This window comes from Onychostruthus taczanowskii, unplaced genomic scaffold, assembly GCF_017590055.1.
Source record: "Onychostruthus taczanowskii isolate IOZ18803 unplaced genomic scaffold, ASM1759005v1 scaffold20, whole genome shotgun sequence".
NCBI lineage: Eukaryota > Metazoa > Chordata > Aves > Passeriformes > Passeridae > Onychostruthus > Onychostruthus taczanowskii.
Window position 1 is genome coordinate 3,405,659 of NW_024499240.1, and position 16,310 is coordinate 3,421,968.

The following is a 16,310-nucleotide window of genomic DNA, read 5'->3' on the forward strand; positions in this document are numbered from 1 at the left end:
GGCTGGGCCCGCCCGGGCCCGCCGGGCCGTTGCTGCGGTAACGAGCGCGAGGCGTGGCCGGCGTGAGGGGCGCGGCCGCCATGGTGGGCGGGCCGGGCGGGGCGGTGCCGTGAGGGGGCGGCAGCCGGGAGCGGCGCCCCTTCCCCTCGGGATTGCCTGTTGGGATGCGTTGCCAGGGTCTGCTGGTGGCGTGGCGGTGGGCTGCCTGCCGGGCCGGTGGGGGAAAACAGCCTGTTCAGTGCTGAACAAACAGCGCGGCTCACTTACGCTCCTCTGAAGCCACAGCTTGTTCCCAGTGTCTGGTTCACTCATGGAACACACTTGCGGTAACCGGTCTTAAATTTTGTGAGTTTCCGAATTGCTTTTTAATTCGCCCGTCTTGAATTCTCTGAAGAGTGTGGATGAAGCGCGTCCTGACAGAATGACCTGCAGGGGTACCTGCAGTCCTTTTTGGTGCCAACAAAACCACCATACAGTAGCCCTGCCTGTACCCAGTCAAACATTTGCCATAAACGTCTGTCAAAATGAGTTTGTTCTTTATGACAGTGTGACTGGTTTTTCTCCAGTTGTTTATATTCCCTTTCAGCTCTTGATAAGCGCTAGTTTGTGATCCAAGGTAGCAGCCTTCAGTTTATTATGAAAGCTACTTTTAATAATTTTGTTACCATAGCTAATGAATTACTCCTAATTTTAGTTTACGTGAGTGCTATTTAGATAATCCCAGAATAATGTATATTTAGCATAGCTTTGAGAATTGCTGTCTAAAAGTGTTAATTACTGTCTTCCACCTGTGCAATGCTTAGTGAAGTCTGAGCTGGGACCACCAACTGTTAGTTCCATCACTCTTGTACAAACTTCCTGGATGAACATTTTACCCCACTGTATTCCTGTCTTGTTTGACTTGGACACACCGTTCTCCAGATTTCACAGTTTCAGCATTGTTCCTAAAGCTAATAGACCTCTGTTTCTCACCTGCCTCACACTTAAATGAACTGAAGTTGGGCTGGTCCAAGGATGATTACCTAGCCATGTATGAATTTGGGCACTATGGGCCTATACCTTATGGCTTTTTTATTTAGGAACATTTCTTACCTAGCCAAGTGCATGCTGTTAATATAAAGTTTCAGTGTTGCTCCTGACATTATTAGCCTTTATTACTTGAGCTCATAACTTTCAGTTAAATCAATTGTCAATTTCAATCAACTTTAAATACTTTAAAGTTTCAATCAACTTTAAATAAATTTTCCCAGGTCCTGGAGTTTGGTAAATACAAGTTAAACTAATCTAAACAAGTCCTATTTTCTAATCCATAATCTTTTGGTGGGCTCTACAGCTGGTCTCTTCTGAATCTTTAATTAACACAGATAATGGGTACATCCCCCTGTAGCTGGCACTAGCTCAGAAATGTTAGATATCTTCTTCATCAGTGACATTCTTCTAGACTCATTAGCCCTATTCCTTTGTTTTACACTTTCACCCACCAAAGACTAAACGCCTGTGACATTTACTGGCAGAATCCATACCTTAATTGATCTCTTTTCCAATTAATTTAGAGGTTTTGAGAGATGTGAACTATGCTATAACCTATCTTCAACCTTTCCCACTACTGTCCACCATCAGTTGACCAAGTGTGTGTTTCAGGGAAGCACAGTGATTTTGGCAAGTCCTAATTTTCAGTTCAAACTGATGGTTTTTGGCAGCTACAAACAGGAATGTGGCCTCATGGCCCAAAGTAGTGCAGGTCAGATGCTTCTGGGTCCTCTTCTGGGTCTGATTCAAGAGGCTCTGTAGAAAGAAATGCTGGCAGCCAACCCACCATAACTCTAGCCCAGACAATTGTTTTGAAATATTGCTTCCTAAATGTCTGACCTAGCAAGCCATAGAGTAGTCATGGATTGAAAAAAAGTTTCAACAATGATTTACCCTATTTTTAACACTGTGAGCTTAGCTGGAGACCATTAATTATGGTATTTCTGCATTTTCCAGCTCTTCATGGGTTTCCTTTTAACTCCAGGCTACTTGGTTAAACTTGGTTAATTCCAGGTTCCAAGGGGCACAGCAGCAGCTTCAAGGTGACAGTTCCCTGCAGTCAAACAGAAGGGCAGAATGTTGCCAACAAAAATCTGTTGCTTTATTTTAGTGGTAACAGAAAGTCCATCCTGGGCAGTTCAGTGCTGGGTTAAGAGGCAGCTGAAAAGTCTAGCTCAGGGTTGGAGAGCTACTGCAGCTTATGAGGATGTTCTAAAGGAGCACAACATTGACAAGCTGGTACTAATAACCTGACTCAGCTACTTCTTGTGGCAGGTTTCTGACTCCCTGGGCTATGGCTGGCATTGGGCTGGTTTTAAGAATGAGAGCAGGCTAGTTTCAGGGGTTGGAGAATGACAGTCAGACAGGAATCTTATTGGAAGGGGAACTGAAAAATAGTTTGGAGATTGTTGCCCTAATGGATCCAGTTCCATTTCTGCCTGCAGTTCATGGAACTTGAAGGAATTTTATCTTCTCTAGGTTGCTTCTAATTTCTGAATGGTAGTTCATACTTAAGTAAAATTCCTTAGATGTAGCTTTTTCATAGGCATGCCAGAATTGTATTCTATGCATTGTTTGTATAATTTATACTGTTGCACTTATAAACACAATGTAATGTAATTAAATTACTAATTTGCATTACTAATGTAAACAAATATTAAGGTCTGGCAGGTCTGATTATTGTTATAGTGCACAGATTAGTTTTTTTGGCTTTGTGTGCTTGCATAGTTAACTTTATAGCAAAGAGTAATGACTGTACTAACTAGGAAAGGTCAGATTAAGGTGGCAGAATGAAGAGAAGGAGACTGGGTCATGTCAACTATTGCTAAACCTCTGTTGGTCAGCCCAACCCTAAAAAAGCCTGGGTCCAATGAGGAATGCTTGAGGACATGGGATTTGAAAGTAAAAAATGAGAGAGAGAGAGCGAGAGCGAGTGCGCACAAGCTTCTTGAAATATTCTTGTCTTTCTAACTCAAAAATTAAGGTGTATCTTTGCAGTGTTCCACTTGGAAAACGTTCACACCTGAGAAAATACCTGTCAGCTGTTGTATACAGTGTCTGCTGATGAACTTAGCAAATTGCTTGTTAATCCTTGTAGCTGGTCCAGTGTCAATGGAAATACTGGTGTGCAAATTCATGTTATTGTTCAATTAACTAAGCATAATGTACCAGAAAGTCAGGCCCATTACATAGGCCTCCATTAACAGTGTTTCAAAAAATGTTTGCTTTGGTGGTTTTTCCATGCCTTGCAAACATTTACTTAAAAGCATCTGTTGACTGTTATGTAATATTTGTTCTAATATGTACATGCAAGTCAGCTGTAAACATTTTATCCTCCCTTCAGTGGATCATCAGCATGACTCTTGCTTTTACATTTTATGTGTGTGTATATATACACACACACAGACACACGTATATATGAAGTCTTTGGTTTTGTGTGTCTTGGAAAACACAGTAAATCAAGAAATTATCAGTAAATTTAAAAATATATTAACAGATAGCATTTGAAAGGTTTTTGCTTTGAACTAATTTATGTGAAGGCCAAACCTTGGCTCTCCAATATCGAAACAAGAGAAAGCTTTGATTTAAAAACTTAATTGCCTAGACTTTCTGACCACTTTGTGCAGATCATTAGGTTTCCATGCAATTCCCCATATTAAAATACAGCAAAGAGTTTTATTTCATGTATTATTTCGAGTGACTTTGAAGCACTAGGGGGATTACAGAAGCTTTTTGCAGTGCTTTGCATAGAGGAGTGAGGGAAACGGGAACTCTATTGAGGAAGTGTTTCTTCTTTGTCAAACATGTTATTAAATATAGTATTTCAAGTCATGTTTCACCATCTTTGTTGGTTATTACAGCTTGGAAGGTCTTTAGTGTCTCAGACTTTTACTGGCTGTGTAATATGACAGGCAGGACAAGAGATTACTAGCATGTCAGTTATTGATTTCCTCTTGGATGGAGCAGGATCATGGCTGGTTCCAGGCACAGTGAGGACTACCTCTCCCACAGAAACATGTTTACCTGTTCCAAAACTTCTGTTGTGTCTGTTTTCTAGATTGTGGATTTGTTGAGATTTTTTAAACATCCTTTATAAACATGACTGCTCTGGTATCTCTAAGGTGAGGATGTAGGAGCTTCTGAAAGATTCAGAAAGAATGTAGGAGAAAATGAAAGCTTTTTCTCTTGCTGTTAGTCTGTATTGTGTCTGAGGTGCTTATCTTTCTTTATCTAAGCACAAGAATCAGCAGCAGAATCCTGAAAGTTAATATCAAGAGGTCTTCAGCATTTATACTAAAAGAGGTTACTTTACTGAAGCATTGCAAAGACGTATCTTCAAACATTAAATTTATAAAGTTTCTGGAGAGCCAAAGTGTGCCTGAGGGGCTCTGTCTGAAAAAGAGTTCAGCCTGAGCAGATGCATCGCTGTCCTAGTGCATAGATAATATGGGTGGGTGGGTTTAAATTTGTCAATAAAGCAAACATGCAAAAAGTTATTGCAATTATTGCAACGCTTCTGCACATCCTGTGTCAGAGGCAACTTTTTGGTACCACTGACTAACAGTGGAGCCCTTAAGGAGGGACTGTAAAATGACCTATTTTATTACTTGGTAGACTCTCCAGAGGACATTAAATTGTATCTTGATGGAAACTTTTGTACTGCAAAATATTTTTTTCATAATGGAACAATAAAAATAACCTCATTGTAATTGTTGCTGTTTTAACCAAGTACTAGAAGTAAGATGTATGTTATTCAGCTGCCAACTGACTTGGCATTTGCACTCATGTTTGAAGCTAACTGTTCTTGCTAAACTAAATTGGAAAACAGAGGAAGACCTCAGATTTTCTACATTTCTGCATACTAAACCCAGACATGTCTAAAACAGTGATTTTTTTTATTGTTATAGTAAGTCTTACTTATCTTTAAAGGCAAGATACTTTTGCAGTAAAAAAATGTAGCAAAAGAACATTTTTTTTAAACAATGAGATACAAAGAGTTCTTAGAGAGAGATTTCTAAACAAGTATGGTCTTTGGGAGGTACTGGGAGAGAGCAAATTAATTCATCATATCTATGACAGTTGCCTTGCTGCACACTCTGCAAAACAGTAAAGGTATACAACTTAGCAAGAAATAAACATCCTCAAATATTTTCAGCTAAAAAAATCTAAGAAATATTTTTTTAAAATATCCTGAAATTTTCATTCTGGAAGGGTTATTATTCAGAAGCAGTGCATTGAAACTTTTAACTTTAAGGTTTTCTATATGCCTTAATGCAATTGGTAGCAATAAACATATAGGATTTAAATCTGCTAAAAAAATTTCTGAAACCAGACTATTATTAGCTAAAGTAAATGTGAGTAGTTAAAGTAAATGTGAGATTGTGTCAGGAAGAGAAATCTTCTATGTCCATTTAATTGTCATGCCTTATTTGTTGAATCTACTTAATGTTTTCATGTGACTTTCCTGACCACACATCATGAAGCCCTCTTAAGCCATTAAGCCCCTCTCACAGCAAAGACAGTTAAGTGGTTCATATATTTGTCTTCACAGCTTGTGCAGTTTAGCTTGAAGTGCATGGAAAGAGTATCAGGGAGGTGTGCAGTCCATATATAGAGCTGCTTTTGTCTTCTGACTCACACTGTTTCAGGTACACAGATTTGATATAAGATATGAATACATCAGAATATTAGAGCCTGATAAAGAGCTTGAAGTTTCCTCTGATGATATCAGAAGTTGGTATCATCAGGCTTTTAGTATCCATTTAATCTCTTGTAGAAAAAGTTATTTTCATGAAGCCACCTCAAATGAACACAATATTCCATGCTACAGTTACTAGTACTAATATTGATAAATCTGATATGCTAATATATTGTCTGCTGGAACCTTTTAAACTCCTGCTGTGTGGCAGAATCTGTTTGCTCTTGGCTGTTGGCTCTGGAGAACTGCTGTGCTTCGCTTGGGAATGGGTCAGGGAAATACTCCTGATGATGTGTTCCCAGCCTTGCCCTGGTTTGTGCAGCGGGTCTCATTCCTGTCACACTGAAGGGGGCGCTGCAGCTCCTTCTGGCGGAGAGGTTCAGGACTGGCATCATGCAAGCAATGCCCAAGAATGGCGGTACCGAAAGATGGCTCGGAGACTGAGCATCATCTGCATTGGGCCCTGGATTGGCAGGCCTCTTGTAGAAAGGAAACAATTGTTTTTCAGTATTTTAATAATAATATTGCTTTAAAAATAAATCTAGAGCCCAACAGCATGGCTGATATATGGATGCTCGTTGCATTTTCCCTGACCGAAAAAATGTGTTGTGCAAAGTATTAGTTACAGCCAAGTTCTGTTTCAAAGTGAAATGTACAGCTTCAGTGACAGTTCTGTGAAGATCATTAATTTGTGTATTCTTTCTATCCTTTATACAGGCAACACTTAGTGAAGTACACGCATTAGTAAGATGTCCATCCTGCTGAGAAATGAACTGTGAAAAAGTTTAAGCAAACATGTTCCAGCTGTTCCTACAAAGGATTGCACGAGTCACACATTTTGTTTCCACAAAACTTTCCCCACAATTTGCTGCTGCTCAGCATACACATCACTTAGCTTCCTACAATTAAAATTTGCAAACAAAAAAGCTTTCCAGTGCTAAGAGACTCGCATGCTTTTCCAGAGCCACGTGTTTCGGGAATGACTGGGTACACCACGCCAATATAATATAAAGGCAATGTCAATCACCTTCTCTCACTTTTTAATAGCTCCCCTTCATGATTCTCATTCTCTGTCACTAGAAACTTAAGATTAAAGGAACTTTACTATATTTCAAGTACAGTTTAATCCATTAAGATGGATCTCCTTCACAGCAATGGAGTGCTTATCATTCAGCATTTACAGAGAGACTACAGGGCTTACCAGGATTTTCTTAATTTTATGTCACATGTTGGTGATCCTCGGAATATATTTTCAATTTATTTTCCTCTTTGGTTTCAGCTCAGCCAAGTGGTTGGTACTAAAATGATATGGGTGGCTGTCATTGGTGACTGGTTCAACCTCATATTTAAATGGTAAGAAGTTGAATTTGTTTTAAAATTTGGTTTTTTTAATAATAGTTACTATATGTACTTCAAGTTTAGAAAACTTTCTGTGAATAATGTACTAGTAGATTTTCCCTGGTAATTATAAAATAGGAATTCAACACAGAAGATATTTAAGATATGTTTGAAATAACATTGTAATAAGGTGAGAAGAACCTGTAGAACTGTTATAGAATAGCTTTGCAAATGTAGCTCTTCATATTCTTTGTAAGATTATTTATCAGCTTTGCTGAGGCCTTCTTATGTAAAGATATTTTCATTTAATTTCTTCTTTTTTCTTTCTTTTTTTTTTTTTTTTTTTTTTTTTTTTTTTTTTTGGCGGGGGGGTCAGGATTTTATTTGGCCATCGCCCTTACTGGTGGGTGCAAGAAACAATGATCTATCCTAATCAGTCAAGCCCATGCCTTGAACAGTTTCCTATAACATGTGAAACTGGACCAGGTAAGAAATGTTGGAGATTTCCTTGGTACTTTGATAGGGATAGTGGCTTCAAGGGTGAGAGAATGGGACTTAGGAAGGTCTTATATGATACAGAAATCTCAGAGCTCATGTATAAAATAGCACACAAAAACAAGTAGAGGAAAAGTAAGAAATACAATAGGTATTTGCTGTATGACAAGAGCATTTCCATCATTGCCTTTAAAAGATGGAAGGGGAGGGGGGCTTGCTTTAAAAATAACTACTAGTAGAATGAACTGGCGTATTGGAAAGAAATTTTCACAAAACTTGTGAAATACATTGTTTAATGTGTTCCAAGACAAAGCCCAGGGCTGTTGAGTTTGAGGTCTTGTTTGCTGTTGCAACAAATATTCAAACCCCATAAACTAAGCAGATGGTTCATTGTAAATAACAATAGTCACAGCAATCAGTTACATAATGTATCACAAGTGGAAAAGAACCAGAACCAGATACTGCCACTGAATGTGTGTGTGGGAGCATGTGTACAAATATATGGGGAAAAATTATTTTTGAAATCTACCTTTTCAATGTATTTTCACTTTTTATGTCTCATTATCTTCTCTGTTGAAATCAAATGCAATACTGATGAAGCTAAATGAACTTGTGCAACCCTATGTGCAATAAGATGAACTTGCATTGAGCTAAGTGAATTTAGTTTAATTTGCTGTGCAAGAAAATACTGACTGTGGAAATGATGTGTTTTGCATCTTGTTGATGCCACTGAAAGTTTGCATGGCTGTATTTTGTTAGCAATACCCTGCATTGCATCTCATTGTAATTATGAACAAGAAGCTTAAGCCTTTGTATGAGGCAGGGTTTAACAATGCCTTTATGTCTACAGTGTCTTTCAAGTTACTTCATTTGAGACCCAACACAAGGTATTGAAGTCCTTCAGATCTTATCAAAAGCCTTCAGAGCTGAGCCCATTCAGTGCTGTGTAGACCCAAGCCCTGGCTCAGGAGACAGTCAGTGTGCTTCATTTTGATTCATTGAACCAGAAGGCGTTTCTTCTTGTTACTGTCTTTCTGAAAGGTCATTCCTATTTCTGTCCAGTGGGTACAACTGCCCTATTGATTCCTTCTTTGCACTTATAATGACCACATTTTTTCCCACCTCGAGACTTACTCTGGACCATTAAGAACTGTCACTGACCTGTTTCTCATTAGCAAGAGGAGGTGCAGTCAGTGCAAGTGGTACATGCATCATTGTATGAGCTTACATGGTACTTCACACACTTTTAAAATAGCAATTTATATTTTTTAAATAGCAATTTATATTAAAAGATTAGAGAAGCAGCCACAGAGAAAAGCAGATCCAAATACTGCTAGGATAGCCTGAACCCCAAACTCCATGTCTCAGCAAAAGGGAAAGCTGAGGGAACTGTTCATATGACTACATGGCAAACAGTTTGGGACCTGAATTTAGTTTGTACTTCTGGAATTAGCTGAACTAGAACCCAGCAGCTATTTGTTTTCTGATATTTGTAAAACTTTAAGAACATAAACCTTAAGGTGGAATTTATGTTGTTTCGAGTAGGCAATTTGCAGATAAGCTATGAAATGTTATTCCTTGATGGCATTTTCCTAGATGACAGCAAAGAGAAGCTCTTCCACTGCTGACATACAATGTTACTGTTTCCTCATCGTTGACATTTGTTCCATTGTGAGGTTTAGGAGTGCACATCTGATAGGAAATTAACAAAAGAGCTGGTAGAGTGACTCTAAATGTACTGCCAAGCAGAATAGCAAAAATTAATGCAGGGAGTCAGAAATCATTGTGCTTGTCCTGCCTAGACATTTCTGCTTTGCTACTTCACTGAAGTATTCTTTTACTCTACACACTACTAGATAGTGCTGGCTCATAACACATTCTTGAGTAAAAATTATTTCTTCTGATAGTGGAATAACCCTGTCCCTTCTCTTTTGTCTCCACAGAAAGCCAAGATGTAAAGGTCCCAGATTTACAGATTCCAATGATCTAATTTTTTCTTTCCCTATTTTGGTTTGTTGAATGTAAGTCTGCTGAACATGAGAAAGGAAGTGACAGAGTAATTTTAGGAATCACTTCCCTTGCATCATGCCAGCATACCATGTTTTATGGTGATTTTCACAGTTGTAGGAACTTCTCTGTGGTTTCATATTGCTTCCAGTAAAATTAAAATTTTGCTTTTAAAATAAAAACAAAACACACATATATTATTATAGCCTGGACTAAAAAGAATTTGTTGTTGTTCTCTATATGAGAGTGTTCCTTGTTATAGACTGCTGTAGGTAGACTACTATATGCTGTACCTGTGGGTACAGCAATTAGAGCATCATATCATGTGTCAGTTTCATTGACAATCTGCTTTTAATCTGGTTGATATTTTGCAGCACGTTACAATTTATAAAATTTATCAAAGTAAAGCATAAAGACACATTTTTCCGTGCTTCAGATGCATTTCTAATTATTATAAAACTACTCAAAATGTTAATTACCTGCATTGTAATATTGCTAATGAGACACAGCTTACAATTGTTAAACACCATGGTAATTGTAAAAGCAGATAAAAAGCAGCTTGGAAGTGCTATCTAAAGTTATACTGGTCCTTTAGTTTAGAATGTTACAAAGAGCTAAATTTCTGTGGCTCCTGTTAATTATGGGGAGGCTCATTCAAAACTTTTCTTATGTGATCTTTATATATAATTTCTACATTCCATGCTACAGCTCTAAGACAGCCCTAACTGCTTTTTAAATTTTTTTAATCCAAGTAATGGGAAAAGAATATGTTTTCCTATCAAGATTCCAACTCACACCAATATAAAATGAGTAAGCTATTACCTTTTTTATTTCAGAAAAGTGTTATGGATTCCGTATAGATGAACCTTCTGAACAATTCATACAGCAAAAATTAACTTTTAAGAAGCAGTTCACATTCTTTCAGCTTTTGTTAGCTATTTCCCTTCTAAATTATTAGGTGCCTGAGTAACTACCAGTAGACGTTTTCTGTATGACAGATATCATAGTCTTCATTCTTGAGTTGAATATTTCCTTTTTGTTTTTACTAGGAAGCCCATCTGGACATGCCATGGGATCATCCTGTGTTTGGTACGTAATGGTCACAGCAGCACTTAGCTACACAGTTAGATGGAAAGATAAATCAGCTGTTGCCCTTCACAGGTCAGTGTCTTTCCAGTATTCCAACTCATTATTTTCAGATAGTTCTTTAAATATATGCTATGTTTTTAGTGGACTTAATTTAAACAAATATTCACAGTTTGGTCTGTTTTGTGAAAAAACCAACAACCCTTTATTATGATCTACTTCAGCTGAAGAAAAAGTATATTAAGAGGATTTATCTGTTTGTATAGTCTGGTATTTATTTACAGACATTGCATACAATTACAGACATTGCATACAATATCTCTGAATCAGTCCTAAATCGTCAGTGCTGGAAATTTTTAAATCTCTAGTTGTCACTATGTATTGGTTTTTTTTGGATTAGTACATAAATTTACTGCTTTGATGGTTGTTCTTCGCCCATTTTAAAGCAAGTGCACATAGTGTTGACAAAATTTGCTGTTACGTGCTGCTCAGCTCTGTGGGAAAGTCCTGCAACTGCTTTGGTGGCTATTCTTTCTAAGGCTGCGAGGTTGTTTTCACACTGTGTGAATTTTGTCATTAAATAATTGAGTTTTGCATATATCAATGAATTCATGATGAGAGATATGTTTAAGGTATTAGTCCTAATGTGATCTGCCATTGATGACTTCCATGACTTAAACCACAGAGGTCTCTTGGACCTGAAACTTCTGAGATCTGTTCCTGTAAACACTCTTGATGTTTTAGTACTGACTTCTAGTTTTTAATCATCTGATTCTAAACTACTCTACTTAGTAAACCTCTGCTGGTAAAAGCATGATCCTTACATGATGGGTTTTGAGGAAAATAAGTAGATGAAATATCTTGTCTTAATTTTTAAGCATCTTCCTTTTCCTTCTTAGACTAACATGGTCATTCCTCTGGAGTATTTTTTGGATTATCCAGATCAGTGTGTGCATCTCAAGAGTATTCATAGCAACACATTTCCCTCATCAAGTTGTTCTTGGAGTGTTTGCTGGTAATGCTGCTATTTTTTTCTTTCCTTTTTAACCTATATGCAATTTTTATTTTTTTTTTAATATGAGAGAAGACAAGAGATTTTTAGTAGTTGGACTTGTCTTGCAACCCCAGTGGTGCTCTCCACTCTCTGGAAAATCAGGGATTTGATAATAGTCTGAAGGTAAAATTTGTGAGGTAGAATGTACCTGCTGCCTATGTAATTCACAGTGAAGGGAATGAGTCTTTGTCCACCTGACAGTTGATGATGACTGTATTGTGTCCACACTGCCCCAGACTAGCTCTGACTGCTTTGTACTGGCTGCATCTGGTCTTTAACTGTGCTGCCTGTGTGGAAGAGATCAGAGAGGAAGTTGCTCCTACATGGCTCTGACCTTTCCTCCCAGGAGGAAGTTGTTTGGGTCATTTCAAATGGTGCCCAGGTGCAAAATAGCATGTGTGTGATGTGGACAAATGCAGAGACCTGGGGCAAAATGGAAAAAAATGTAAATAGCAGGACAAACTCCCTGGGTGATTTAAGATGCTGAAGTACATTTTTCAGAGTTACTTAAGCATATTATAATTTGGCATTCAGGGAGTCCAAACTATGAGCAGTATCTCTGGTATCTCTCTGATTTTAAGGAGGGTGACCAGTGAATTGAGCAGGGGCTTCCTGCTCATGTTCTCTTTCATGGATGCAGTGCAGCCTGGGCAACCCTGGCTAACAGCTTTCCCTCTTCACAACCAGGATAAAATGAGTAAAAGAGAAGATAAGTGTGTTCTGTGTCTTTTCCTTCAACACTGAAAGCCTGTGTGGGAACTGGTGTTGAATTCTGCATTGCTGGAGCCAGTCTTTTAGTGAGGGACTCTTTTGGAAAAAGAATGTTCCAGTTTACGTCTAATATTTGATAGGTTGTCATCTGGGAGATGCAGTCAGGCCTTAAGGTATGCCTCATATCAAAACCATGTAGTACTTGGTGGTTTTTTTTGTTTTCTTTTTTCCCATAGTGGAAGTTTTTAATGGTAGGAAGGGTTTTGTAATGTGGTAAGTTGTATGTGTGTATATGTGTAAGTATAAATATATATATATATAATTATAAATATATATATATAGACACACACATAGATATTTATTACACAGATATATTCTTCTTTCTTTAAAAGTCAAATGCTATAGGGACACTGTAAGAAACACTTCTTCAAAGTACAAGTGTGTGGTTCCCTGTAACACTGAGTTTCTAATCCACAGGCATTCTTGTGGCAGAAGCATTTGAGCACACCCCTGCTATTCAGACTGCAAGCTTGAGAATGTACATCAAGACAAACTTGTTTCTTTTCATCTTTGCCCTTGGCTTTTATCTATCCCTCAAGCTTCTTGATATTGACTTGCTATGGTCTGTTCCAAAGGCCAAAAAGTGGTGTGCCAACCCAGACTGGATAAACATTGATACAACTCCATTTGCTGGATTGGTGAGGAATTTAGGTGCACTCTTTGGTTTAGGTCTTGGAATTAATTCTGAAATGTTCCTCACAAGCTGCAAAGGTAAAAATAGCTGCAAGATAAGTTTCCGCATATTGTGTATAGCTGCTTCTTTAGCTGCCCTGCAGCTGTATAATTTTGTTAAGATACCTACTCATACTGAGTATTTGTTCTATATTCTCTCTTTTTGTAAGAGCGCAGCTATGCCTCTGACTGTAGTTGCCTTGGTTCCATACTGTGTCCACTCGTTAATGAGGACAACTGAAAAGAAACTGAATTAGGTAAAGTTTCAAAGTGGTTAGCAATTTGGGGATGGATGTGAACTGTTCGAGAACCCTCTGCAAAGGCAGTTTTGTAATTCATTTAAACCAAGGGGATGCCACTGCATCTTTGATGTACTCCTGGTAAGTAATCAGTACATCCAAAATCAGTACACTCAAGCAGCTGAGAAATATTAGTTGCCTGATCTTATTCCTAGAAATATTGCGCACTGCAGTATGGGTAGAAATGGCCCAATATCTGGGTCATAATGAAGTTTTAAAGTATAACCAACCATCTTTACTTAGCTATATGGTGGTCTTTTCGTTCTGTCCATCTCTAGCTAGATAGTGCTTCAAGCATGAGTTGTACATAGTAATACTCAGTATTTAATTTTTTTATAAATAGATACTGTGTGTTATACTGCTACATAATGGTGTGACGGTATCACGCCACCTACTGTTCAGCTGTACCCAGGCACTGTGAAAAAGGCCAGCATAATTATAAACAAGGCTTTAGATTTAATTTATTGAGCTTCCTGAGCAAACCAGCTTCTGATTAAGTCAGATGAGAAAAAAAAAAAAAAAAGTTTATTTCCATTGGACTCTGTAGAATATATTTTTTGCATTACTGTGTGGTTTTTGTCATTTTTACTTTTTGAAAGTGGTCACATGAATCATGAATGATACAGATCACACTTTCAATAGGGAAAATGCTTAACTATGGTGTAAAAAATCTTTGGTTTCTGTACATCTACACAGAGCGAATGATACAGATCACACTTTTAATAGGGAAAATGATAAATATGGTGTAAAAAATCTTTGGTTTCTGTACATCTACACAGAGCAACAAATGAAAAAAGTTGTCAATAATGAAGTTATCACAGTATATGACTTGAAGAATGTTGTTCATGCTCCTGTATTGCAAAGGTAATTCCCTGCTAATTCTCTCAGATCAACAGTCACAAGCCTGAATCATTATTAGCAGTTGTGTAAATCATGAAAATATGGTTGCAGACTGTCACTTCAAGTTTCTATTCTTTGTTTAACTAAGGACACAAGTAACTAATATGTTGAATATATGTCTGCTATATAAAATTGATTTTCTAAAGGGGTACTTTCCATTTTATTCATTATTAGCATCTATTGTTGTATATTTCCTTTCAGAGTACAATCTTTAAGTACTATTTTGCTGATACTATCCCATAAAAATCTCTCTCTCTCTCTATGTATATATATAAATATATATATATATATATATGTAAGCTGTATATATATAGCCTTAGTATACCTGGCTATAATATGAGTAATGAGGGCTGCATATATATGATCTGAAAGCAATAAGGCTTAGAAGATGTAAATATGATATTGCTTCTAGACTTCCAATTAGGTAGGCGATAATTGAAAGAATATTATTTAATTGGGTAAACAAGGTGAATAGTTTGGTGTTGGCCTTTGGGAATGAGCAAGATACAAATTACAGAAGCAAATCTGAAACAGGCATCTTTAATTAAGAGCCTAGTAAGACTAGCATGACTTAAGAAAAGTAGGCATCTGTTTTTAAGTCTGAGGAGTATTCTGCTCTGTGTATCTCCTATCTTCTCTAATGGTTCTCTGAACTTTTTCCCACAGCAGCTGACCTGAAACCACTCTTTTCTATAATTGTGACTTCTTAAGCAAAATCACTATGTTCATGGGACTAGTCACAAACAATGAAGAACAAAGACAGCTATGACAAAGATTTCAGCTGGGTTCAAGTTGCTGTGTGCTTTGTTATTCCCTACCAGTGAGATGACCTACAGAGTCATTGCAGAGCAGCAGGTTGATTGAATTGTGGTTCTGTTCCTGGCTCCTCCTAGCCAGCAGTAGGGGACTCTTCATGCACAGCTGTCCAAGGTTCTCACAGTATCATTTGCATTTAGTGGCAATTTGAAGCTGGGAGTTATGGGTAGAGATCACATTTCTAGGCTTCGAATCACGTGACAGTCTCTGTTTCCCAACACTGACAAAGAATCTTGGTGCTTCTGTTGGGGTAGACACAACTGTAAGTGTAGAATGACAACTGGCATTCTGCAGTATTCTTCTAAGCTCTGTAAAGACATGTAGGAAGATGTGGGCTCTCAGTCACTTTCTTGGAGTGTCCTGTTAGTTCATTCTTTAATTTCAGTGCTTCAGGGAAAAGGACATAGAACATCTTCCTGTCTGAACCACCTCCTTATTTTTCTTCAGCTGTTAAAACATTACTAAATCAATGAATGGTGATATTAATACGAATAATATCAAATGAATAAATGTAGTGTAATTTTGCTAGTAACTTCAGAAATTAACTGACTGATAATGCAATGGCTATAGGACACTTTCTGAGCAGCTGTGTTGTGGTATGGAGATTTGTGTAAGTGCTTGAAGAATCTCCAAAGAGGGCTCCCAAACCTTCCAACAGAGCTAGCCTTTTCCAGACTGGTGGAATAGAAAAGTGTCAAGATAATAATGATATTTTGATAGAATTAGAATTGAAAATCAGGAGCCAGGCATGTAGTTGTTGCAGTGAAATAAACCTGCATGTCCCTTACTCAGGCTTCAGTAAATTTATTGCAGTCGAAAATTACAGTCCAGACCTTATTTAAATAGACTGTGTGACCTTACTAAGAGCTCAAATTGTTAAACATTTAAGACTGTAATTTCACCAGGCCTTTGCAGCCATTTAAATTGTTACTATTTGGTACAGATACAGCACATATACGCTTGCAGGATGAGCTAGCAACTCAGTTTAGTTTGGGCCACAAACCTTTTGAATTAAGGTTTTCTTATGTAATAGAGTAGAAAGTGTAAGACTGATCCCCTTGCTCCCACTAGTAGGATCCTAGGAGAAATTTAACCTTTTAGTCTTGACTTAGAGATGCCCAATAATTCCTGACTTAGAGATGCC

The 16,310-nt window shown here is 37.7% G+C and overlaps 1 protein-coding gene across 1 annotated transcript; it reads left to right on the top strand.

Moving 5' to 3' along the window:
- The first annotated feature begins 6,863 nt into the window (after window positions 1-6,863).
- G6PC2 (glucose-6-phosphatase catalytic subunit 2) lies at window positions 6,864-13,408 on the top strand. The gene is made up of 5 exons (XM_041403582.1): window positions 6,864-7,081; window positions 7,443-7,552; window positions 10,618-10,729; window positions 11,554-11,669; window positions 12,897-13,408. The coding sequence occupies exons 1-5, from the start codon at window positions 6,864-6,866 to the stop codon at window positions 13,406-13,408; spliced, it is 1,068 nt and encodes a 355-aa protein (XP_041259516.1).
- Window positions 13,409-16,310: the final 2,902 nt, after the last annotated feature.

Excerpts from the sequence above, each read along its gene's own strand:
- G6PC2 (XM_041403582.1), top strand. The coding sequence starts at position 6,864 with ATGGATCTCCTTCACAGCAATGGAGTGCTTATCATTCAGCATTTACAG. Across the intron at positions 10,730-11,553 it reads TCAGCTGTTGCCCTTCACAG|ACTAACATGGTCATTCCTCT; the intron begins GTCAGTGTCTTT and ends TTTCCTTCTTAG. Across the intron at positions 11,670-12,896 it reads TGTTCTTGGAGTGTTTGCTG|GCATTCTTGTGGCAGAAGCA; the intron begins GTAATGCTGCTA and ends TCTAATCCACAG.